This window comes from Oncorhynchus mykiss, chromosome 7 (genome assembly GCF_013265735.2).
Source record: "Oncorhynchus mykiss isolate Arlee chromosome 7, USDA_OmykA_1.1, whole genome shotgun sequence".
NCBI classification, from domain to species: Eukaryota; Metazoa; Chordata; class Actinopteri; order Salmoniformes; family Salmonidae; genus Oncorhynchus; species Oncorhynchus mykiss.
In genome coordinates this window covers 46413695-46440939 of record NC_048571.1, presented here as the reverse complement: position 1 = coordinate 46440939, position 27245 = coordinate 46413695, and the positions used below count along the sequence as shown (strand labels likewise).

Here is a 27245-nt window from a genome sequence, read left to right as displayed (position 1 = left end):
GCCGAGTCCATGCCAAAAAGCCTGTGGTCATAGATAGTCCCAGAACTTTCTGATCCAGACCCAACCCTGAACCCACAACAACCTCCCCAGACCACCCCCCAGGGCTTTGTGACTTGAAAGAGTAATTTCTGAGGATAAAACATTTTTAAAATGATTGTGTGTCAAAGGCCGTGACTCGCACCCCTATGCAGGATGCGTACGGCCACACCCTTCTCATGCCATGTCACATGGCACGCTGGCTGGTAACACGGAACATTTCCACCAGTAGCATGACGGGAGAGATTGCTACAGTTGACTAGACTCCACAAACACACATTAAGGCTATGACTTTAACCCAATATATACTAGGGTGAAAGAAGGGTGAAAGTGGCTTGTATGGAATGGATTTGTATGGTCCACTGCCACAGCTGGCATTCGATTTTAACACCCTTTTAAATATTTGAGCAGTCGTTTACTGTTCCAAGACCAAAATGTATGGTCTGTCATATGATCATTACCCGAAATAATTTCATCCTTACTGAGCTGTGCTTACATTGGTTGATCATGTATCTGGACCTGCAAGTGATTTTTTTTTTATAAAAAAAAGAAAAGAACAGTGTCAAATGACTTGCGGAGAAGGGTAAGATGGACTGAAACGCATACAGAGAGAGACAGCGAGTGAAAAAGAGCTCATGAATGATTCAAGCCTGTATGAATCAAGCTGGGCTCTAAAAGCGCTCTACATCACGGATGCTTGCTCCTCTGACCATCTTAGAAATCCCTTTTCATTTATAGTACAGCTTTTGTATAAAACGTGGTGCTCTAGCATACATTTGATTCTCCTGCATGGTCTTCAGTCCTCTACCCATTCAAATGCAAACTTCCCTTCTTCCATAGTCGTGGTATGCTTGAACACGCAGTTCAATAGACAGACTATCAGAATGACATGTTGGCTACTATTGACATTTTGGGAGAATCCTTACTAGTCCTTTTAACCCCAGCAGGCACGGATAGAGAGTTGTGGTTCATCCCATTCATGACGTTGTGATGAAACTGACATCCATGAGGAGGAGGATAATGAGAGGTTAAGCTACAGTAATTTCTTTCAGCGCATGTCACTGAACTCTGGGAGAACCTCAATTAAAAGCCTTTTCATCCCGATGCCCCACGATTTCTCAGGGGACGAGTGGAGTGCAGAAGTGGGCTCCTCCTCCTGCAGCTCCCCCTCACAAGCCCCTCCCAGCCTCCCAAGCGTCTCTCAGCCCCCCTGCCAAGGTGATTGTGTTTTATTACTTGATCAATTGTTTGCTCTCCGAAGAGACAAAACACACACACAATGACAGGTGGCTTTGCATAATGAGCCCAGCATGCTGGGAGAAGGGCAGAGGGGGGCTGCGCTGAATACAAAGGCCGCCAGCCTCAACAGGACGCACTATCAATATTATACTAGATGACAGGCCCTTCTAGAACAGCAGCTAGAGTTGGGTACTTAACAACAACAAAAAAGCATGTACAATTTTAAAAAGTCCACCCTTTCACCAGGGGACTGCTGAGGAGGAGTTTTGGCATGAATGCCCCCTCCCTTTATGGTCAGTGGGTTGGGTTGGTCTGGTCTGGCTGGAGCATGGTTCTCTCTCAGAGCAGAGTGCCCCTCACAGAGACAGCCCAGGCTGGCTTGGTGCCAGCTCCAGAGCCCTGCCTGCCTGCTCCCCATGGCGCGCCATAATTACACCTTCCACTGGGAGGGCTGCTGGGAAAGGAGCTGCGATACGCTGGGTTTAATAAGTGGGACATGTCCATTAATGCCTTGGCATTCGCTGCAACAGCACATCCAGCTGTGCCAACAGGTCTCCAACACGGAACAGGTAAGACACATACTAGTCACGAAGCTGGCCGATTAAACTCACAAGACAAAACGTGCATAGAAAGTAACAGTCCCCTGAAAACAGAGTGGGTGAGAAGTAGGGCTGGGAATGGCCAGGGACCTGACGATGTGATATTTTCACCATTCTTAGGTGCCGATACGATATGTACTGAGATTCTATATGGATTGTGATTCGATACTGTGATTTTATTGCAATTCAATGTTTCAAATACATTGCTCACCATACGTCTGCTACAGAGGGACAAGAGAAAACAAGTTTTGATCAGTCATGGAAATCAAAAGTGCTGAAAATAAATACTGGACTTTTGCTGCAGGTACTAACGCAAAAATAATATTGCGTTATGTAATTATCGACCCCCCCCCCCCCCTCCTCACGAGTGAGCAGAGGATGTTTAGCGAGATAATGAGGGGACAATCTTTTTTTCCAAAAGTAGCATTTTCTATATTTAAAAAGGCCAAAACTGTAACTTTGTTTCATATTTGTAATCAGTCGTAGTTATTAACATTACACCCTAAATGAGGAATCTTATCTTTCAAGACAATTTGATACGCATCTACATACATGGGCTCTGATACGTTATAGTTTGAAATGATTCGGTGTGAATCAGTTTGATTAGAGGAACGATTCGGCGCGATACGATTCCAGGCACTAACATTTGTTGCATAAACACATTGATTTTCCATTCTAAATGAAAACCTGCTGCTGATGGAGCTCATGAGCTGGGCCTCTCTGAACGCAATCTGTCTGAGCCAACAAAAGCGTGTGGGTAAATGATGTCTATGGCGTATGTAGGCACCGGAGCTGAGCCGTAAGGTAAACTGGGCCTCTACAACCCCATTATCAGTTAGAGAAGGAGGGAGACATATCCTTTTGAGCATGGTGAAGTTATTCATTACACTTTGGATGGTGTATCAATACAACCAATCACTATACAGGCATCCATCCTAACTCAGTTGCCGGAGAGGAAGAAAACCGCTCAGGGATTTCACCATGAGGCCAATAGTGACTAAAAACAGTTAGAGTTTAATGGCTGTGATAGGAGAAAACTGAGGATGGATAAACATTGTAGTTACTCCATAAAACTAACCTGATTTTTCACCTAGTCGGCTCGGGATTCGAACTAGCAACCTTCAGGTTACTGGCCCAACGCACTAACTGCCGCCGCTACCTGCCACCCCCACGTTGATAACACAATTTCACCTCCCTTTCCTCCCTCTCTTTTTCCACTTTTCCATGACACTGGCCAAGAACAAGCTTTTCATTTACAGTCATTTACAGTTTGGTGGCTTATTAACCAGAGGAGTGGGGGTGGGTGTTGAGTTAGAGCATAGGAATGACAAAAGGAACAAAAGCCACAAGACATACAAAGGGAGGCCAACCTACCTTCCGAGGTTTCAACTTGTCCTGTAAATCGTACTGTCCGATGCCTTTATAGCTGACTCCCAGCCACCACGGTAGGCCCTGCTTGTCCTGTTGAGAAGGCAAGGCACACCACTCATTAAGAGCTGCTTCAGTGGTACAGTTTTAAACTAAGGGCCATTACTGTGGCAATTACCCCATTAGGCTAGCAGCACAAGGGAAGATCAAATACATTGAAGCAGCCCTAAAAATCCACAGCATGAGGGAGTCATTTTAACACCAGCGTTTGATGTGCTCAGACACCCTGCTTTAATGAGTGAGTTGGGAGGGAGCTGGGGCTCTGGGAGAGAGGGGTGCTGAGAGAGGGATCACTCAGTCATCAGTTAACTAAGCATGCGGCCGGAGCAAACACCCAGCTTAAGTCCCGAATCAGCCTCCAGAGGGGAAATGGCTGTATTTCGATGAGAAATAACTACTTCTTAATAGGGTTGTCACAACACCAGTATCGCGATACTCAGAGGTATCGTGGCAAGGAAACCAAACATGAAGCGGACTGAATTTCTTGAGTAAAACAGCCATAACGAAACAAGCAGCCTTATGTTGTCATCAGAATCACATGTTTTTTTCCCCAAAGCTATAGCACACAATATTTTCCATACAGTAGGTTTCTTAAAAGGACCAAAGAGTTCAGCCTGCTTTGTGTTTTCCTTTTTTCCATGGAAAATCAGGTATTGTAGTATCGCGATACTGGTATCGTGACAACTCTACTTCTTAATCTCAAACAGTGTTAGTCAGATGGGAACGCAAACATGAACACAACAGTACAGATATCGGATGCCTTCTACTGTTTGATACAGGGTGCAGCTCTTACCTTTACTGGATAATAATGGACTCCATATGTAGGGAGGGACTCAACTAAGGCCAAATACCTTCAAAACAGAGGGAGACACGTTAGCAGTAATTCAGGCAGTTACACTTCATCGATGTCCGTGAGCGGCCATTGCACAGAGGTTACAATTGGGCTTTAAGCCCCAGTCATTTACCAGACTGTCATTTACAGTGGCAGAGCCATCGATTTCTGTACATGGCCTTGACAGAGAGAGGGGCAGTCCCCTGATCAACTCAAATCATACACCCCGGGTTGTGGATGACCTCGCTAGGCTAATCTCTCCCAGGTAAAACAAAGCAGACCACTGCCACACGCTTCTGTCTGCCCACAGTAAGAGCTAGCTGTTCCCTAATTAAATGACACATTCTGGTAGCGCAACAGCAATCCCCTTTAAACAACAACACCCAGGAGTAGCCTGTACAGAGGGAGCTGCGGAGGGAGCAGTCCTGATGAACGTGCTGGACTAGAGGTGCACAGCAGCTCATTTCCTTCATGCACTTGACCCAGATGAACATAAAAGGACAATTCATTACGTTACTTACTGCACAATGGCTTGCCCTCTGCTGAGGCCCTTCAGGTTCTGGTGGCACTCAATCACTCGGTCTTCACTGTAACAGATAAATAAAAGCTGTAATGATTCATCCATCGCCGATTGTAACATCCCCAAACTGAGGGATGTGGTGAGACAGTCCTTCCCTGACACACATTCTGCCTGTTCATGCAGACAATTCTGGCTGGCCTACGGACCTGGCCAGCCAATGGATCTCATCTCCCTCTCAGCTCCCACACACATCCCATCTCGTTCCCACTGCAATCATCCCCCTTAACAGCATGGATTGATTCAGAGGGGTTGGGTTAAATGCGGAACACACATTTTGGTTGAATGCATTCAGTTGTGCTAAGTATCCCGTTTCCCTTTCCTTAACAGTATGGAGGGATTGCAGCGCGTGCGCACTCTCACACACAACCCTGTAATTCCAATCTGCCCATTGATCTAACTCCAGCTGCTGTTCATCAGTGAGCAGAGCTGCAGCCTCAGATGACCGCTGAGGCAGAAGACACGGCAGCATGCACTCAAGACACTGGCACAGAGACACGGGAGCTCTAAAACAGTGCCTGGCCTCCTCCTCCTCCCTCCCTCTCCAGCCTAGCTCCCATGAGGACATGATGAAGTCAGCACCTCCCTAGCTGTGCAGGGTGCACTCAGAGTAGAGCCACTGGCCAGCCAGTCTAATTAACAGAGCACTAATGAATACAGCCCATCTGAGATAAACAGGCTGCTGGTACCAGGCAGAACTCTGGGTGCACATCCACCCTCATCTGCATGGGAAAATAATTGCTTTGTGCATCCAGGTGTTAGCTACAATTAAAAACCCTTTGATGGGGATGGGAATGTGGTGGGGGATGGGTGGTATCGACAGGGCGGCGGTCTGGTATCTATGGGACTGTGTGTAATCCACTTGGATTAATTCCCCCTGTGCATTTGTGGTTAAAGTGCTTCTAATGTGGCACTGCTTACCAGTAAGCCAGGGAGGGGTGCTCTCTCAGGACTCTGGTGGGTAGAACTGGTAGCTTATTCAGGTCCGATCTGGAGCTTTCAACACTGGAAACACACGGATTGTACAAATGATTAACAGAGTTCGTTCACAAGAACATCATTGTAACAGTTGTTTTGACTTAAAAAAAGGGGCATTTAATCATCAATAGGAAAAAAAATGCTCATCCAGAAGTGGCACTCCTAGTGGCCGGGGAATTTAATGCAGTTATATATCATTACGTTATATAACTGCATTCAATTAAACCTCTAGACCACCTTTACTCCACACACAGAGACGTGCACAAAGCTCTTCCTTGCCCTCCATTTGGAAAATATATTTATATTTTTGGAGAACTTTTTACCCTTTTTTTTCCCTCCCCAATTTCGTGATATCCAATTGGTAGTTAGTCTTGTTCCATCGCTGCAACTTCCGTACAGATTCGGGAGAGGCAAAAGGCAAAGGTTGAGAGCCATGCATCCTCCGAAACACGACCCCACCAAGCTGCAGTGCTTCTTGACAAACTGCTTGCTTAACCCGGAAGCCAGCCGCACCAATGTGTCAGAAGAAACACCATACAGCTGGCGACCGAAGTCAGCGTGCATGCGCCTAGCCGCCACAAGGAGTGGCTAGAGTGCGATGGGACAATGATACCACAGCCGGCCAAACCCTCCCCTAACCCGGACAAAGCTGGTCCAATTGTGCGCTGCCTCATGAGTCTCCCTGTCGGGGCCGGCTGCGACACAGCTCGGGATCAAACCCGGATCTGTAGTGCCGCCTCTAGCACAGTGATGCAGTGCCTTAGACCGCTGAGCCACACGGTTGAACCATTTGAAAAATCTGACCATTATTCAATCCTGCTGATTCCTGCTTACAAGCAAAAACAAAAGCAGGAAGTGCCAGTGACTCCCTCAATAAGGAAGTGGTCAGATGACGCGGATGCTACAGGACTGTTTTGCTAGCAGACTGGAAAATGTTCCCGGGATTCATCCAATGGCATTGAGTATACCAATTCAATCACCGGCTTCATCAATAAGTGCATCGTCCGACATCGCGAGCTGCCAGTGACACGAGCCTACCAAAAGGGCTAAAATGGCTTTTATTCTTGCTTTGAGGCAAGCAACACTGAAGCATGAGAACACCAGCTGTTCCGGAAGACTGTGTGATCACGCTCTCCGTAGCCGATGTGAGCAAGACCTTTAAACAAGGCCGCAGGGCCAGACGGATTACAACAATGTGCACTCAGAGCATGAACAGACCAACTGGCAAGTGTCTTCACTGACATTTTCAACCTCTCCTTGACCTGTAATACCTACATGTTTCAGGCAGATCACCATAGTCCCTGTAACCAAGAAAGCGAAGGTAACCTGCCTAAATAACTACCGCCCTGTAGCACTCACGTTGGTAGCCATGAAGTGCTTTGAAAGGCTGGTCATGGCTCACATCAACATCCCAGAAACCCTAGACCCACTTCGCATACCGCCCCAACAGATCACGCAATCTCAAATCGCACTCCACACTGCCCTTTCCCACCTGGACAAAAGGAACACCTGTGAGAATGCTGTTACTACAGCGCAGCGTTCAACACCATAGTACCCACAAAGCTCATCACTAAGCTAAAACACCTTCTGCAACTGGATCCTGGACTTCCTGACTGGCCACTCCCAGGTGTTAAGGGTTAGCAACAGCATATGCCACGCTGATCCTCAACACAATGGCCCCTCAGGGGTGCGTGCTTAGTCCCCACCCGTACCCGCTGTTCACCCACGACTGCATGGCCAAGCTCAACTCCAACACCATCATTAAATAGCTGACAACACAACGGTGGTAGGCCTGATCACAGACAACGATGAGACAGCCTATAGGGAGGTCAGAGACCTGACAGTGCCAGGACAACAACCTCTCCCTCAACGTGAGCAAGACAAAAAGAGCTGATCATGCACTAAAGTACCAAACACGCCCCAATTCACATTGACAGGGCTGTAGTGAAGCGGGTTGAGAGTTAAGTTCTTTGGTGTCCACATCAACAAACTATCATGGTCCAAACACACCAAGAAAGTTGTGAAGAGGGCACAACAATGCCTTTCCCCCCTCGGGAGACTGAAAAGATTTGGCATGGGTCTTCAGATCCTCAAAAAGTTCTACAGCTGCACCATCGAGAGCAACTGCTTGGCATCTGACTGTAAGGTGCTACAGAGGGTAATGCATACAGCCCAGTATATCACTGGGGCCAAGGTTCCTGCCATCAAGGACCTAGATATTAGGCGGTGTCAGAGGAAGGTACAAAAAAGATGTCAAAGACTCCAGTCACCCAAGTCATAGACTGTTCTCTATGCTACCGCACGGCAAGCGGTACCAGAGCACCAAGTCTTGGTCAAAAAGGATCCTTAACAGCTTCAACCCCCAAGCCATAAAACTGCTGAACAATTAATCTAATGGCCACCTGGACTATTTGCATTGACACCTCCCCCCTGCTTTTACACAGCTTCTACTCTCGGTTATCTATGCATAGTCACTTTACCCCTACCTACATGTACAAATTAACTCAACTAACCTGCACATTGACTCAGTACCGGTGCCAGAACCTCCTGTATATAGCCTCATTGTTATTAAGGGCTCGTAAGTAAGCATTTCACGGTAAAGTCAACACATGTTATATTCGGAGCATGTGAAAAATACAATTTTATCTGATTGTTTTCAGGTCAGGGGGCATTTTAAGGCTCCATAATAGCAACACTGCCAATTGGTCAGAATACATATTATTACACTGTTTTTATACATATGTCATTACTGGCATTACAATGTCTAATTACTAACCTCGATCTCTCTATGATGACTATCTCCGAGTTCAATAAACCCCCATATCCAATAATGACACCAGAACACAGATCATACGAAATATAAATATTCAAGTATTGTATAGAGTTTGGTTGATGCGTTTGTGGTTTAACAGAAGAGTTCAATTCCCAAGTCTTACAGCATGAAAGTGATAACTCATAAAAACGCAAAGGTGCAATGTCTGAACATTTTTCATATTTTTATCAGGCAGGCTATTAATGCTTCCCAACAGACTAGGCTTAATATCCACTTATGTCTTGCCAAAGTGCCTCAGTGGAAGCAGATAAGAGCCCTTTTAAGTTAAGAGGGTCTACCTTAAAAGGTAATTCAAATAGTTACATCGTGTCAAGGCCCCTTTAATGTACAGTTGCAGCCAAAAACACCATTGCACTTTTTCCCCCTCCCTATTTCTTCTAAAATAAGTTTAACTTTGTCACCACACCTTACATGGATTTGAAGTTCACCATTTTAATTCCTGGGTGCTGTTTAACATGCGACTGGGGTTTTAAGTCAGTTAAATAACAATTTATTTACAATGAAGGCCTACACCGGCCAAACCTTGACGACGCTGGGCCAATTGTGCTCCGCCCTATTGGACTCCCAATCACGGGCGGTTGTGATACATGATGCCTTGCGCACGTTCAAAGCACCCTGGAATGGTTCAAGAAGAAAATGTTGGAGTGGCCAGCGAAAAGTCTAGATCTGAATCACGTCCATAACATAATGGCGAGAGCTGAAAACAGCAGTTGGTGGAGGGCACCCCACAAACATTGAAGAACTGGAGCAGTTTGCTGCTGAAGAGTGGGCCAGAATGCCTGTAGAAAGGTGCAGCAAGCTCATTGATGGCTCTAAAAAACATTTGTAGGCAGTTACCTTGGCCCCAGGGGGCCAATTATTTTGTCCATGCCAAAAATACAATTGGTTTTGCTGTGTTGAAAATTCAATGACAAGGTGGAGACCAAAAGTTGTTTTATTATTATATTTCTACTTATTTTACTAGAAATAGGGAATTATTTAAGAAAAGTGCAAGGGCGCTAATATCTTTGGCAGCAACTGTATGTGCTGGTATTTATGATTCACGAGTAGGGTTGCAATATTCCAGGAACGTTCAATACATCCTCTAGTTGTCCAGAAATCCTGGTAGGAGGATACTGTTTTTCCTGCTTATTCAAATCAAATTCTAATTTAGTTGGCAGAGTACACATTGCTTATATTCCTAGCTCCAACAGTGCAGTAATACCTAACAATACAAAACAATGCACCCAAATCCCTAAAATGTAAATAAAGGAAATAATAAACATAAGAACGAGCATTGTCAGAATCCAGAATCTAAATGAATGATTGTGTGTGTGTGTGTGTGTGTGTGTGTAATATATATATATATATATATATAGTGTGGACAGTATATGAACAGAAAAGGTGTACACAGCAGTAGTTACAGTGCATTCGGAAAGTATTCAGACCCCTGGACATTTCCCACATTGTTACGTTACAGCCTTTAAAAAAATTAATTTCACCTTTATTTAACCAGTTAGGCTATGGGGATGACAAGTACAATATACCTGCTGGAGCGCGTGCTACAGGTGGGTGTTGCTATGGTGACCAGTGAGCTGAGAAGGCGGGGCTTTACCTAGCAAAGACTTATAGATGACCTGGAGCCAGTGGGTTTGGTGAAGGATATGTAGTGAGGGCCAGCCAACGAGAGCATACAGGTTTTGGTGATAAAACGGATGGCACCGTGATGCTCTACTCAACAAACTGGATGTAGTCTGTTGGGGGATATTTTGTAAATGACATCGCCGAAGTCAAGGATTGGTAGGATAGTCAGTTTTATGAGGGTATGTTTTAGAGGTCGACCGATTAATCGGAATGGCCGATTAATTAGGGCCGATTAAGTTATCACAATCGGTAATCGGCATTTTTTGACACCGATAATGGCTGATTACAATGCACTCCACGAGGAGACTGCGTGGCAGGCTGACTACCTGTTATGCGAGTGCAGCAAGGAGCCAAGGTAAGGTGCTAACTAGCATTAAACATATGTTATAAAAAACAATCAAACATAATCACTAGTTAACTACACATGGTTGATGATATTACTAGTTGTTTATCTAGCTTGTCCTGCTTTGCATATAATTGATGCGGTGCCTGTTAATTTATCATCTTTGATTAATAGCCTACTTCGCCAAACTGGTGATTTAACAAGCCCAATCGCGAAAAAAAGCACTGTCATTGTACCGATGTGTACCGAACCATAAACAACAATGCCTTTCTTAAAATCAATATATATATATATATATATATATTTAAACCTGCATACTTAGTTAATATTGCCTGCTAACGTGAATTTCTTTTAACTAGGGAAATTGTGTCATTTCTCTTGCGTTCATTGCACGCAGAGTCAGGGTATATGCAACAGTTTGGGCCGCCTGGCTCGTTGCAAACTAATTTAGACTTATATTTAGACCGTATTCACTGAAAGATTAAACGTTTTGTTTTCGAAATGATCGTTTCAGGATTTGACCATTAATGACCTACGGCTCGTATTTCTGTGTGTTATTATGTTATAATTAAGTCCATGATTTGATAGAGCAGTCAGACTGAGCGGTGGTAGGCAGCAACAGGCTCGTAAGCATTGTGCTTCAAGCATTGAGCTGTTTATGACTTCAAGCCTATCAACTCCCGAGATTAGGATGGTGTAACCAATGTGAAATAGCTAGCTAGTTAGTGGGGTGCGCGCTAATAGCGTTTCAATCGGTGACGTCACTCGCTATGGAGACCTTGAAGTAGTTGTTCCCCTTGCTCTGCAAGGGCGCAGCTTTTGTGGAGCGATGGGTAACAATGCTTCGCGGGTGGCTATTGTCAATGTGTTCCTGGTACGAGCCCAGGTAAGGGCGAGGAGAGGGACGGAAGCTATACTTTTACACCGGCAACACTAAAAATGCCTATAAGAACATCCAATAGTCAAAGGTATATGAAAAACAAATGGTATAGAGAGAAATAGTCCTATAATAAACTACAACCTAAAACTTCTTACCTGGGAATATTGAATGTTTAATGATTTATTATTTATTGCAAAGCAGGACAAGCTAAATTGATTTTATTGATGTATTAAGTTAAAATAAAAGTGTTAATTCAGTATTGTTGTAATTGTCATTATTACAAATACATTTTATTTAATTATCAATTTTTTTTTAAATCACCAAAAATAAAAATTTTTTTTTTTTTTATTATATATATATATATATATATATATATATATATATATATATATATATATATATATATATATATATATATATATATATATATATATATATATATATATATATATATATATATATATATATATATATATATATATATATATATATATATATATATATATATATATATAAATAGATAAATAGATAAATAGATAAATAAATAATACATACATACACACACACATTGCTCAAAAAAATAAAAGGGAACACTTAAACAACACAATGTAACTCCAAGTCAATCACACTTCTGTGAAATCAAACCGTCCACTTAGGAAGCAACACTGATTGACAATAAATTTCACATGCTGTTGTGCAAATGGAATAAAAAACAGGTGGAAATTATAGGCAATTAGCAAGACACCCCCAATAAAGGAGTGGTTCTGCAGGTGGTGATCACAGACCACTTCTCAGTTCCTATGCTTCCTAGCTGATGTTTTGGTCACTTTTGAATGCTGGCAGTGCTTTCACTCTAGTGGTAGCATGAGACGGAGTCTACAAACCACACAAGTGGCTCAGGTAGTGCAGCTCATCCAGGATGGCACATCAATGCGAGCTGTGGCAAGAAGGTTTGCTGTGTCTGTCAGCGTAGTGTCCAGAGCATGGAGGCGCTACCAGGAGACAGGCCAGTACATCAGGAGACGTGGAGGAGGCCGTAGGAGGGCAACAACCCAGCAGCAGGACCGCTACCTCCGCCTTTGTGCAAGGAGGAGCACTGCCAGAGCCCTGCAAAATTACATCCAGCAGGCCACAAATGTGCATGTGTCTGCTCAAATGGTCAGAAACAGACTCCATGAGGGTGGTATGAGGGCCCGACGTCCACAGGTGGGGGTTGTGCTTATACAGCCAACACCGTGCAGGACGTTTGGCATTTGCCAGAGAACACCAAGATTGGCAAATTCGCCACTGGCGCCCTGTGCTCTTCACAGATGAAAGCAGGTTCACACTGAGCACGTGACAGACGTGACAGAGTCTGGAGACGCCGTGGAGAACTTTCTGCTGCCTGCAACATCCTCCAGCATGACCGGTTTGGTGGTGGGTCAGTCATGGTGTGGGGTGGCATTTCTTTGGGGGGCCGCACAGCCCTCCATGTGCTCACCAGAGGTAGCCTGACTGCCATTAGGTACCGAGATGAGATCCTCAGACCCCTTGTGAGACCATATGCTGGTGCGGTTGGCCCTGGGTTCCTCCTAATGCAAGACAATACTAGACCTCATGTGGCTCGAGTGTGTCAGCAGTTCCTGCAAGAGGAAGGCATTGATGCTATGGACTGGCCCGCCCGTTCCCCAGACCTGAATCCAATTGAGCACATCTGGGACATCATGTCTGGCTCCATCCACCAATGCCACGTTGCACCACAGACCGTCCAGGAGTTGGCGGATGCTTTAGTCCAGGTCTGGGAGGAGATCCCTCAGGAGACCATCCGCCACCTCATCAGGAGCATGCCCAGGCGTTGTAGGGAGGTCATACAGGCAGGTGGAGGCCATTTTATTTTTTAAATATTTTTATTTATTTATAAAATCGGCCAAATAATCGGTATTGAAAAATCATAATCGGTCGACCTCTAGTATGTTTGGCGGCATGAGTGAAGGAGGCTTTGTTGCTAAATAGGAAGCCGATTCTAGATTTAATTTTGGATTGGAGAGGCTTAATGTGAGTCTGGAAGGAGAGTATACAGTCTAACCAGACACCTAGGTATTTGTAATTGTCCACATATTTTAGGTCAGAACCGTCCAGAGTAGTGATGCTAGTCGGGTGGGGACAGAAAAATCGGTTGAAGAGCATGCACTTAGTTTTACTAGCATTTAAAAGCAGTTGGAGGCCACGGAAGTAATGTTCTAAGGTGTTGAAGATCGTTTGGAGGTTTGTTATCAGTGTCCAAAGAAGGGCCAAAAGTATACAGAATGGTGTCCTCTGCGTAGAGGTGGATCAGAGAATCACCAGCAGCAAGAGCAACATCATTGATATATACAGAGAAAAGAGTCTTATTCTAAAATGGATTCAGTTGTTCCCCCACCTCAATTTACACACAATAGCCCATAATGACAAAGCAAATATAATTTACATATTTATGTATTTTTATTAAATTAGCAAAAATATCACATTTACATAGGCACCTTTGGCACCGATTACAGCCTTCTTGGGTATGACGCTACAAGCTTGACACCTGTATTTGGAGAGTTTCTTCCATTCTTCTCTGCAGATCCTCTCAAGCTCTGTCAGGTTGGATAGGGAGTGTTGCTGCACAGCTTTTCCAGATTTCCACAGAGATGTTAGATCGGGTTCAAGTCTGGGCCACTCAAGGACATTCAGAGACTTGTCCCGCAGCCACTCCTGTCTTGGCTGTGTGCTTATGGTCGTTTTCCTGTCGGAGGTACTGAGTGCTCTGGAGCAGGTTTTCATCAAGGATCTCGCTGCACTTTGCTCCATTCATCTTTCCCTCGATCCTGACTAGTCTCCCAGTCCCTGCCGCTGAAAAACATCCACACAGCATGATTCTGACACCACCATGCTTTACCAGACGTGACGCTTGGAATTCAGGCCAAAGTGTCCCATCTTGGTTTCAGACCAGATCATCTTGTTTCTCATGGTCTGAGAGTCCATTAGGTGACATTTGGCAAACTCCAAGTGGGCTGTCATGTGCCTTTTACTGAGGAGTGGCTTCCGTCTGCCCACTCTACCATAAAGGCCTGATTGGTGGAGTGCTGCAGAGATGGTAGTCCTTCTGGATGGTTCTCCCATCTCCACAGAGGAACTCTGGAGCTCTGTCATAGTGACCATCGGGATCTTGGTCACCTCCCTGTCCAAGGCCCTTCTCCCACAATTGCTCAGTTTGGCCAGCTCTAAGAAGAGTCTTGGTGGTTCCAAACTTCTTCCATTTAAGAATGATGGAGGTCACTGTGTTCTAGGGGCCCTTCAGTGCTGCATAAATGTTTTGGCACCCTTCCCCAGATCTATGCCTCGACATAATCCTGTCTCGGAGCTCTACAGACAACTCCTTTGACCTCAAGGCTTGATTTTTGCTCTGACATACACTGTCAACTGTGGGACATTATATAGACAGGCGTGTGCCTTTCCAAATCATGTCCAATCAATTGAATTTCCCACAGGTGGACTCCAGGAGAGTTGTAGCAACATCTCAAGGACAATCAATGGAAACAGGATGCACCGGAGCTCAATTTCAAGTCTCATAGCAAAGGGTCTGAATACTTGTAAATATTTGTTATAAAGTTGAAAAACTCTCAACCTGTTTTCGCTTTGTCATTATGGGGTATTGTGTTTAGAGTTGATGAGGAGTTTGAATAAGGCTGTAACATAAAATGTGGAGAAGGGGAAGGGGTCTGAATACTTTCCAAATGCACTGTATATAGGATGAGCCTTGACTATAACACAGTATATACACATATGAAGTGGGTAAAACAGCATGTAAAAGTTCCTGACTGATTCCGGGAATCTTCCAACTGGAATTTTGGGATCATCTGGGAATTTATTTTAAGTTCCCAGAATTTTGCAACCCTACTCAAGAGTATGTGTTTGTTAATGCCATCACATATACATTGTCAACATTCCTTGAGGTTGGTGTGTGCAGTACAGGCATTGACTTCCATAATCTATTATACCAGTGCAAAGAATGAGACACAGGTCTACAATACTTTGTCATTTTGAATACTATTTCCTCTCACTTTTGAGTACTGATTAGTATGTAGAAGTCTGGAAGTGATCTAAAAACACAGCATTAGCATGTTATCTCTCTTTACTAACTGTGCTGCATGTCACTATCAAGGTCTGTGATAGTGAACTATGAGTCACTCCAAAACACACGAGGGGGGAGCACTTGCTCTACAATTACTGATCGCCAAAGAGTGCTATTTACTTGGCAGGCCAGAGCATTGAAGCCCAGAACAAAAGCCATTCACCAGTTCTGGCATGCAGTGTTAAAAAGGTACTGTACAACTTAAGAGGAGAGCTTTTCAAAAATATGACTGGGCCTCTTGGACAGGACTCAGAACGGCAGGTGTTTCATATCTTTATCAGGTTCTAAACTACTGGGCCAACTTATAATACTTATGTTTTGGTCCTTTTTTATTGAACGTATTGGATGTGTAACCTTTATTTAACTAGGCAAGTCAGTTTAGAACAAATTCTTATTTACAGTGACGGATGTACGTACTAACAAAACAAAAAGCATGAGCTGATCTTACATTTTCAAATATCTCACTTGAGGTTTCTCCATCTTCAAAGTTAATGAAAAAAAGCTAAACAATCACTAGCATGCAGAGGCCATAATGATCTAGTTATGGGAACCTGCTTACTCCACACAAAGGTGAAACACTACAGAGAGAGACTCACTTGAATAATTGCTCCCAAGCTAGCTGCTTCAAGGTTCACTGGTTTCTGCTGCTATGGCAGTTCACTGCTACGGAGTTTGATGGCATACATTTTATAGGGCGCTGGGCCTGGTGTTGTCGGGTGATCTACTCTGAAGCCACATCGCCTTGTCAGCAATCTGGAATTCATTACGATGTCTTATCTTCCTGCAGCGTGGGCTGGGGGCAACTCCTCCACCCAGCCAGCCAGCGTGTAGGCTAAACACTCATATGTCAGCTATTTCAGTGGGCTGAGAGTAGTTCATTGGAAAGGAAATCCAGGGAAAGAGACTGGTGTGAAAAGAGATGTGGTCCCCATTGCTGTGAAAGTCTCAGTAAAAGCAGGTTGAATCTACACTCGAGTGAGTGAATTGACAGTGCCAGGCAGGGGTGCTGTAACTCAGGGGCTCCCAATCCCCCCGCAGGGCCCCTTTTTCACATAGCCACTAGCTTGATATTGTTTCATTTGAGGGACGTAGGAAAATTGTTGTTTTGAGGTTCCTTTCCTGCAATTCTACATAGATTGACAAAACATATTTTAGATATGAATTATTATTAAATTACGTAAGGAAAATAAAGTCTAGACCCAAATGTTATTCCATTACCAAATATGTTATGATAATTTACATGAACCCTAAATTTACAGAAAGTGAATAGATCAATTGATAGCAACAGAGTCACACATTATATAAGATTACTTCCCAAGCAAAGTCCAATTTATTTGACTTGTCGACTTTAGGTCGTAACTCTGCTTCTGACTGTCGTAGAGACCAACCAAATTTATTTGCATGTGTACCAGTGTCGTGTCTTCCTAGGGCATTTTACCTCTTGTTTCAAGCTTAAAGCATTACGGATATATGCATAATTTTAGATCAGTATATAAACAATCGCAAATTGTAAAAAATAAATGCATCAATACTGAACAAAAATAAATGCAACATGTTAAGTGTTGGTCCCATGAGCTGAAAAAAAAATAAAAGATCCCAGAAATGTACACCCCCGTTAGTGAGCATTTCTCCTTTGCCAAGATAATCCATCCACCAGGTGTGGCATATCAAGAAGCTACTTAAACAGCATGGTCATTACAAAGGTGCACCTTGTGCTGGGGACAATAAAAGACCACTCAAATGTGCAGTTGTCTGACACAACAATGCCACAGATGTCAAGTTGAGGGAGTGTGCAATTGGCACACTGACGGCAGGAATGTCCACCAGAGCTGTTGCCAGACAATGTAATGTTCATTTCTCTACCATTTGTTGCCTCCAACATTGTTTTACAGAATTTGGCAGTATGTCCAACCGGCTTCACAACCGCAGCCCACATGTATGGCGCCGCGTGGGCAAGCGGTTTGCTGATGTCAACGTTGTGAGCAGAGTGCCCCATGGTGGCGGTGGGGTTATGGTATGGGCAGGCATAAGCTACAGACAACGAACCCAATCGCATTTTAATCGATGGCAATTTGAATGCACAAAAATACTGTGACGAGATCCTGAGGTGCAGGTATCTGTAATCAACAAATGGATATCTGTATTCCCAGTCATGAGAAATCCACAGATTAGGTCCTAATGAATTTATTTAAAATTGACATATTTCCTCATTAACTGTAACTCAGTAAAATTGTTGCATGTTGCGTTTATATTTGTGTTCAGTGTGTGTGTGTGTGTGTGTGTGTATGTGTGGTGTGTATATACAGTGGGGCAAAAAAGTATTTAGTCAGCCACCAATTGTGCATGTTCTCCCACTTAAAAAGATGAGAGAGGCCTGTAATTTTTATCATAGGTACACTTCAAATATGACAGACAAAATGAGGAAACAAAATCCAGAAAATCACATTGTAGGGTTTTTAATGAATTTATTTGCAAATTATGGTGGAAAATAAGTATTTGGTCAATAACAAAAGTTCCTCAATAGTTTGTTATATACCCTTTTGGTGGCAATGACAGAGGTCAAATGTTTTCTGTAAGTCTTCACAAGGTTTTCACACACTGTTGCTGGTATTTTGGCCCATTCTTCCATGCAGATCTCCTCTAGAGCAGTGATGCTTTGGGGCTGTTGCTGTGCAACAGACTTTCAACTCCCTCCAAAGATTTTCTATGGGGTGGAGATCTGGAGACTGGCTAGGCCACTCCAGGACCTTGAAATGCTTCTTACGAAGCCACTCCTTCGTTGCCCGGGCGGTGTGTTTGGGATCATTGCCATGCTGAAAGACCCAGCCACGTTTCATCTTCAATGCCCTTGCTGATGGAAGGAGGTTTTCACTCAAAATCTCACAATACATGGCCCCATTCATTCTTTCCTTTACACGGATCAGTCGTCCTGGTCAATTTGCAGAGAAACAGCCCCAAAGCATGATGTTTCCACCCCCATGCTTCACAGTAGGTATGGTGTTCTTTGGATGCAACTCAGCATTCTTTGTCCTCCAAACACGACGAGTTGAGTTTTTACCAAAAAGTTATATTTTGGTTTAATCTGACCATATGACATTCTCCCAATCTTCTTCTGGATCATCCAAATGCTCTCTAGCAAACTTCAGACGGGCCTGGACATGTACTGGCTTAAGCAGGGGGACACGTCTGGCACTGCAGGATTTGAGTCCCTGGCGGTGTAGTGTGTTACTGATGGTAGGCTGTGTTACTTTGGTCCCAGCTCTCTGCAGGTCATTTCCTAGGTCCCCCCGTGTGGTTCTGGGATTTTTGCTCACCGTTTTTATGATAATTTTGATCATGGTGGTCTTGTATGTCTTCCATTTCCTAATAATTGCTCCCACAGTTGATTTCTTCAAACCAAGCTGCTTACCTATTGCAGATTCAGTCTTCCCAGCCTGGTGCAGGGAATTTACAATTTTGTTTCTGGTGTCCTTTGACAGCTCTTTGGTCTTGGCCATAGTGGAGTTTGGAGTGTGACTGTTTGAGGTTGTGGACAGGTGTCTTTTATACTGATAACAAGTTCAAACAGGTGCCATTAATACAGGTAACGAGTGGAGGACAGAGGAGCCTCAAAGAAGTTACAGGTTTGTGAGAGCCAGAAATCTTGCTTGTTTGTAGGTGACCAAATAATTATTTTCCACCATAATTTGCAAATCAATTAATTAAAAATCCTACAATGTGATTTTCTGGATTTTTCTCATTTGGTCTGTCATAGTTGAAATGTACCTATGATCAAAATTACAGGCCTCTCATCTTTTTAAGTGAGAGAACTTGCACAATTGGTGGCTGACTAAATACTTTTTTGCCCCACTGTATATATATAAAAAATATATTCAAATCAAGGAAAGACCCCCACAAAATGTTGTTGCCCCACTAGGTTGGAAACCCCTGCTGTAACCTATAGACCTAATGTATTATACTAACAACATCTGACTGGGGGGGGGGCTTTGACCACGAGAGATGACATCATAATGGTTAGTCCCTCTGACGCCTGGCAGTTTACAGTGGGCCAGTGGGGTCTGCACTCTTAAGGCTCATCCTTCTTAGAACAGGCTGTAAATTGGAAAGGGGGGTCTCCCTAACTCCTCCACATCTAATCTCAGAGCTGCAGGGCCCTTCGCAATGCCTGTCTTAAGCAGCGTATGTTATATGAGGGGATTTGCCAACCTTCCTCCTCCAAAAAGGTACAAATGAAAACCATCAGAGAGAAAAAATAATGTATTAGCCTAAGAACAACTCAGGAGAGTGTAGGCTGGGCTATATAGTTGGACAGGCTGCCATCCACAATGATTTTACAGACTTTGTTGACAGGGTCTGTTTCATTGTGCTTTCAGTCAGGACAAAGTGCAGCACATCCCCACGCCCTCAAAGGCTGAAACATTAACTCACGTAGCTGCCTGACACCTCAGGGCTAAAGAAAATCTGTAAATCACCCCTAACATACTGCAATACAAAGCTGTGAAGGGCTTCACTGGCCAGTCTGAATAGAATACAATCACCATCAACTCTGAAGCTTGCTGAAAGGTGGGCTTGAAAAAAAAAAAATTGGTCCTAGAGTTTTTGAGAGTACAAAGATGGGACTTTAACGTAGAAACAAACAGGCATTTTCAGCATTAAATATCACGGTGTGCATTCACACCATACAATTCCTCACAGAGCAGAACACAAAGCCTTGTGTTCAGATAATGGCCAGGGGCCTCTAGGGGACCCAAGCTGGGGAAAACGCCCCACAGGTTCAGCAATATAACCAGCTCGTCCACTCTGACAGACAGGACAATATTTACTGACTACCTCAGCCCTCTCCAACTGACAACTAAAATAACAAACCTTATCATTTGGCCAAGCCTTAAAGTGCTTAATACTGCCACAAAAACATATTAGTCCTAGTTCTATATAACATTGAGGGAGAAGATGAATGATTGCCATCTTGTGCAGCCAACAACAATCTAACCCAAGACATAGTTCAGTGTACTGAACTAGATGCGGGGAAAGGAAATGCAATAGCCAGGACACAAACTCAACAGAAAGCAATTGAGGTCAGGTTTTCCAGAGTAGAGCCTATAGCATTTGGCTACTGAGCAATGGAGATTGAAAACAATAAAACACGTCCCATTTAACATGCAATCAGAACTGAGCAGGAAAACTGCATCTAGAAGCATCACTGTATGTTCTACAGATGCTTTCATCAACAGGGAATACATAAAACAGGGACCATATAAAACAGAGTTGCAGGTAAAGCAAATTCCAGCTCAACACCAAAAGAACAACATCAAGGAAATCATCAGTTACTAAGGGAACACCAAGATAAAACCCCAAATCTGAACCAACGTAATTAACCATTAAATGACCACTGCGACCCTCCCTGCCTGGGTTGTCCACTGAGCTTCGACCCAACACCACAGGTCTCAAACATGTGGGTCAAACTACATAGAAGCATCGATTATGGGGTAAATAACAAATGCGTAGATTGCTTACTGTAATACGACTATAGACTGCTTAATTAATTAAGAAACTTGAAGCTTACACAAAAAGGTGTTGGAAATGCGACTGAGTGAATAGCCTGTGCAAGTTTAAGCAATTTTATTACAATTGTCTTTAACAAAAGACGCATGCAGATCATAATTTCACACACAATTGACTGTATTCTAATAATATTATTTATTTATCGATTTGAGTTGACATGAGTGAATCCTTACTTTGTGTAGTCTCCTTTGGCCTCCTGGGAAAAAAATAGCACCCTTATTAGTGGGAATGATGATACAACAAGTAGCCTGGAGGACTTCAACATCAATAGGCCTATGTCATAGCAAGTCTTGAATGTTCCTTGGGACCACGGGAACACTTTTTAATCTCACTCCGTGTTGAATAGCATTACAGCAAAACATAATTGCACGCTAAAGAACTAAAATCATAGTAAACGACTTCAATATTAAAGTAAAAACGTAACTACTACACATCTCTCAAAATAAAAGTTCCGAAACCCTAACCTTTTTTGTAACAAGCGTGCATGCATGCAGTGTAGATTCAGTTTAGATTCAAATCGCTGATGAATGACAACTCCACAAACTACAAAAATAAATTTACCTGCAAGGCGTAAGCAGCTAATTTGAAAACGTTTTCACTCTCCACTTCGATGATCTCCTGCCGTGGGGGGAAAAAAAAGGAAATTGTGCAATATTATAGGGTGGAAAAACAAGTGTACCACATTCGAACAGTAGCACTTGACTTGAGGCAAATCTCATTACCAGCCGTACCTCTGCTCCACAGTTACCGACTGAACCATTGTCACTGAAAAATGGGTGCGCGTGTTTAAGGTTGAGTCGGAATATTAGAAGAGTTTTTCATATTCTTCATCCATGCTCGAAACGAATTATTGTTACGTTTATCATAACATAGAACGAACGTGCATACAATAGTTACAAAAAGCCAGTATAAATCGCAGTTCTTTATCATTTCAACCCCCTTATCAAAATGGTACATTCTGAGAGCAGGTTCACGTTCCTCCAGTGACCAGGGGAAAAAAAGTTACTCCTGGCAACGTTGGATCACTATCCACAAAATGCACGTATCCCATAACGTATGTATAGTGTGTATGATATCAAATGGATTTATGTTAAGTTCAATACAGGGTTATGAATTGGCAGTGTGCGTGAAGTTTTTAGGTCACTCGATGGAGGACACGGTGGGGCTGTTGTTAGCTTGCTAGTACCCTCTAAAGTAGAAAGGCAGACAGGCTGCTCAAGATGTAAGACTATCTCCGTGGCGTGGAGATGATCAAGGGCGCGTAAATACATGGGTAGCCTCCCAGATAGCAAAACATGTACCCCCTATCACATCTGAACTATTGGGAATGGGATCCATCGTTTCCTCTTAAGTAATTCGGCAACTGTAGGTGATAAACAAATGCAAATGGCTGTTGGCTACTCATACATACTGATACATATATATATATATATATATATATACACACACATTCACACACAGACACACACACTGAACAAAAATATAAATGCAACATGTAAAGTGTCCCATGTTTCATGAGCTGAAATAAAAGATCCCAGCAATGTTCCATACACACAAAAAGCTCATTTCTCTCAAATGCACAAATTTGTTTACATCCATGTTAATGATCATTTCTCCTTTGCCAAGATAATCCACCTGACAGGTGTGGCATATCAATTGTCTGATTAAACAGCAGGATCATTACTCAAGTGCACCTTGTGATGGGAACAATAAAAGGCCACTCTAAAATGTGCAGTTTTGTCACACAGCACGATGCTGCACATGTCTCAGGTTGAGGGAGCGTGCATTTGGCATGCTGACTGCAGGAATGTTTAGCTGTTGACAAATAATTGAATGTTAATTTCTCTACCTTCAGCCACCTCCAACATATTTTTAATAAAGCCCTTTTTGTGGGGAAGAACTAATTCTGATTGGCTGGGCCTGGCTCCCCAGTGGGTAGGCCTGGCTCCCGAGTGTGTGTGCCTTTGCCTTTCCCAGGCCACCCCAAGGCTGCACCCCTGCCCAGTCATGTGAAATCAATAGATTGGGGCTTAATGAATTTATTTCAATTTACTGATTTCCTTACATGAAATATAACTCAGTGAAATTGTTGCTTTTATATTTTCATTCAGTGTAATTCTGTTAAGGTTCAAGTTGTATTAGTCGTATGTACGGGATACGCAGGGTATACATCGTCCAACGAAATGCTTACCTTCGACAATGCAACAACAATAAGAAAACAAAAGATACGAATACGAACATAAAGTAAATGGCAGTAGAATTGAGTAATACATTTTAGCATATGTATAATACAGGAGGAGGAGATAATGCAATAGGCAGTACGAATGCATCTGCCAAAATCAAATTGCAATAATAAAAAAAAAAAGCAATTGATGGTCAAAGGTCAGCTTTCCAATGTCAGACTAATAAGGGAAGTCAACAGTGGGTGCAGCACTCAACCCTTTACAATCACTGGTAGATAACACTACTTTATTTTACAATTCTCACATGTGTGTGTGACCATGTGATGTATGTGTGTCTGTATGTGTACATTATGAAATGTTAGACCTGTTCCTCCAGCTGCATTATCCAATGATTTCCTCCTCTTGGTTATCTAATAGTTTTACAGCAACACAGCTCAGAAATTGATTTCTTCTAGTCTGGCTGAGCTGTGTGTGGCATGGGAAATATGCACAGGCCTCAGAGAGAAGAGGCAGTGAATCAGGATATTGTTCTTTTTCATGTTTGTACAGTGCAGTGTTTCCAAATAGAAAGCCCTAAGTCAAATGATATTTTGAAGGATTAGGGAACTATTTGGTACTCTTGGAGAAAGCCTGAAAGCCATCATTGTGTTGAAGAATGTTGCATTAGAGTAGCCTACATAAAACAAAAGCTGGGAAGTCTCTGTGAAGTCAGCAAGTCAAGTGAAGAACTCAAGTAACTCTGTAGAAGAACTGCTATAAAGACTGTTTTTGAACGAGCTTAAAATAATTGATAGTAATGAGAGTGGAGAGTGTCCAGTCAAACAGCTAGTCCTTACTGTCTTCTGAAAATAATGTGTAGACATAAGAATTCTCTGGCCACCTACTGTGTTTCTGGCCCACATGCTTGTTGTTTTAAGATATTGATGTCTGGAGCCAACTTTCAGTTCCAGCAGCCAGTCATCCTATCAACTAGAATTCCACAACAGGAACCTTTGGCTTGTAATTACATTTGTGGGATTATATTTTCACTTCTCAAATGATCACAGGTCATCCAATTGGTTTATGTCTGAGCATGCAGTGGAACAGGGTAAGCACAATATGTGCATTGGCATGGAAATTGAAGGACAGGCTATGGAGGGCTGACTCGTGGTAAGCTCAATAAAATCATATTGAGTAACAAATGTAAGAAAAGTAGCTACATCCACTTACATTAAAGACTGACGATTTGGCATTTAGGAAAAACAGCTCTACTGTTGTATTCTCTTTCAAGAATGTTATCTTCTCAATATAAAACCTGCAAAACACAAATAGACATGATGTAATTAAATGAAGTGCTTGAATTAGGTGTAAGGGTAATGCTCCTGGTTGCACACCCCAATTTCAGAAGTCGTTCATATTGCAGAATATTACATTAGCACCATCTACTGGACATGACTAGCTACATGTGGTCAGGGTTACAAGTACCTCCTATCAACACTGGGGGAATGAACAATGACGCCCAGCTCTTTGAGCCTGGCCAACATTTATAGATACCTACTTTTTCTTCCTCAATGGATTTTCAAATAAACCACATATAGCCTAATTTGCAAAGAGGAAGGGTAAGTCAATGGATTTAAGAGCATGTAAGACACACTGTCAAAGCCTAAGCCTGATGATAGATGTGGTACACTATAGGGTAGCTGGCTGGTACAGTACGGCGGTCCATACTGTAGGCTACCAGCTGAGAGAGAGAGAAAGCGAGCGAGAGAGAGAGATCCCTCACCTGACCAGGAATTTGAGCTCCATTGGACCAGTCTTTTTAGTGAAGTCATGATCCAGGACCCTGCGATCCAGCTGGAGCCAGTTACTCTGACCACTTGGGAAGGATACAAGCAGATTTATAGGGTTATAGGCAGAATACGTGATCATCAACACGACTACTCTGTTAGAACTCATGTTACTTACAAGAGATGCAATCTATTTAACTGTGCTGTCAACTGATAGACTAATACAAAGTTCTCTCTTAAGTTGCATCATTTCAACTTGTGTCATGGAGATGCAATCAGCAGCATGGAAAAAGAGCTAGACTGGTTTGCACCCATGTACAGTATTTTATATCTGACACCCACATATTGGACATATGTCAGTGAACTAGAATGTAGCTAGGAATTGTACATACGTGTCATCGATGAAGAATAGTCCAAAATACTCCTTCTCCTTCAGGTTAAAGTGTGAGGACACCAAATCTAACAAATCCCGGGACAAGAGCTTTGGCTAGGAAAATGAAACCAGGTAGAGTACAAATGAACACAAGTGCATGAAGTTTCCACACTAGAGAATAACGACAATTCAAAGCACAGAGGTTGAGTTTGTGTAGAGGGTGCGTACCTACCTGGACCAGCAGCTCCAGCTTCCTGTCGTCCAGGAGGTGCACCTGGCATAGCCGGCCCTCCGTCATCTGTGGGAAGGGAACAGACATGATGAGATCCCCAGACAGCATGGCGACACTTTCACGACACCCAGCACAGCGGCTACTACACCCTCACTCTAGCACCACCATCTAATTCCTGGTGTCTCCATGCACTGCTGAGACCCAACCAGCGGCACGGCAGCTGTACACCCTACATCCATGACCTTCCTCTGCACCACTCTCATTAACATGAACCAAATCTAATGATCCAAGCCTTTCCTCCCATGTAAGACAAGAAAATGAATAATCTACGGTATAGCTGTTGAATAGATGAATGGATTCCTTTTCCATTGTCCAAATGGATGTTAGTGTTCGGGTGCTGTCGGCACATTTTACAGGTGTGTGTGTGTGCTTGCCGTATATTATTCCATGTCCTTGGGTGAGATGAGTGTGTGGCGGTGTTTGGCGTGAACGGCACGTAGTGGGCAGTCAAACTACGGTTGGTGATATTGTTGGTGATATTTTAAGACCCATAATGTGCTTTCCTTATTCTGTTATTTCTGAGAGTGTGTAGAGGATTAAGGACATTTGTTTCCAACACAGTTGTAAGAAACAAGAAACACTGAATGGTCAGGTAAACCTGAGAAACAAACAAAGAATGGCCATGTAAGAGGTCTGCGAAAGTTGCAGGGAAACCAGGGAAAGATACTGCACAGGATTCGTGTCAATGTTGACTCTCAAGGCTGCCTGACACTCAGGAATGTGGCAAAGACGACAACATTTATTTCTGTGACCCGTTGGAGTGAAAAACATGTGGCTCCCAACTGGCTTGGCTGGCCTGGCCTCTGTGGTGGAAAGTGACTGTCACGTTAGGGACCAGTGACCACAGGGTGGGAATAGACGTTCTGGGCTGATGTTAACTACAGTCTACCAGAACATATTGTTCCCTTCACCACAACAGAGCTGATTTTAAACTGTTATACAGGCTACGTTTTTACTTTGTTTTTGAATACATAAAACCTCATTGAAATGTACTCACTTGTGAACATGTCTGGACCAAGCGTTTTAATTACTGTCACGCAAACACTAAATTATGTAAACTCCCCTTTTTCTAAACTCAAAGTGTAGTTTTTAGGCATTTCAAAAACAAAGTTGAATCATTATCTCCCTTGAGAATTCAAGCCCTTTCCGATTGGTTCAATAGCCCACCTATACAGCAAAGAACAAAAACACAATCATGGATTACTGGATGACGATCAAATTCTTAGAGTTTTTGTAACACAGAAGAAACTATAGGGCCGGTTTGCATAGAACATTGTGTGCTTTCTGTGTAATCCATCTTAATATAGAGAATTATTGTAGCTGTTAATTACACAAGCTCCATTGTCTGTGCAGGGATTAGTCACTATAGTAACCCTTTAAGGGATTATGTGGTTGTCCAGTGCATGATCCACACCACATTATATTTATCAATGTTGCATTGTTACGGACAAATGACATCAAAACATAAAAACAAAGAGGCCAGTATCTTCATGGTCTAAAATGTGTTAGTCTTCTAACATTGTTTAACGGGATAAAGTATAATAACAGTAGTACTCATTTAATTAC

General features: G+C 43.1%; 1 protein-coding gene across 5 annotated transcripts in view; it reads right to left on the bottom strand.

Moving 5' to 3' along the window:
* Window positions 1–27245, bottom strand: part of LOC110527879 (FERM domain-containing protein 4B) — a 62977-nt gene that overhangs the window by 10995 nt on the left and 24737 nt on the right. For all 5 annotated transcript variants that reach the window (XM_036983367.1, XM_021609464.2, XM_036983366.1 and 2 more), the window contains exons 2-11: window positions 25620–25685; window positions 25407–25501; window positions 25011–25103; window positions 24458–24542; window positions 21627–21683; window positions 21239–21261; window positions 5633–5716; window positions 4656–4721; window positions 4096–4153; window positions 3249–3335 (exon numbers count right to left, since the gene is read on the bottom strand). In XM_036983367.1, the coding sequence (XP_036839262.1) occupies window positions 3249–3335; window positions 4096–4153; window positions 4656–4721; window positions 5633–5716; window positions 21239–21261; window positions 21627–21683; window positions 24458–24542; window positions 25011–25103; window positions 25407–25501; window positions 25620–25685 (714 nt within the window). The remainder of the gene's footprint in view (window positions 1–3248; window positions 3336–4095; window positions 4154–4655; window positions 4722–5632; window positions 5717–21238; window positions 21262–21626; window positions 21684–24457; window positions 24543–25010; window positions 25104–25406; window positions 25502–25619; window positions 25686–27245) is intronic.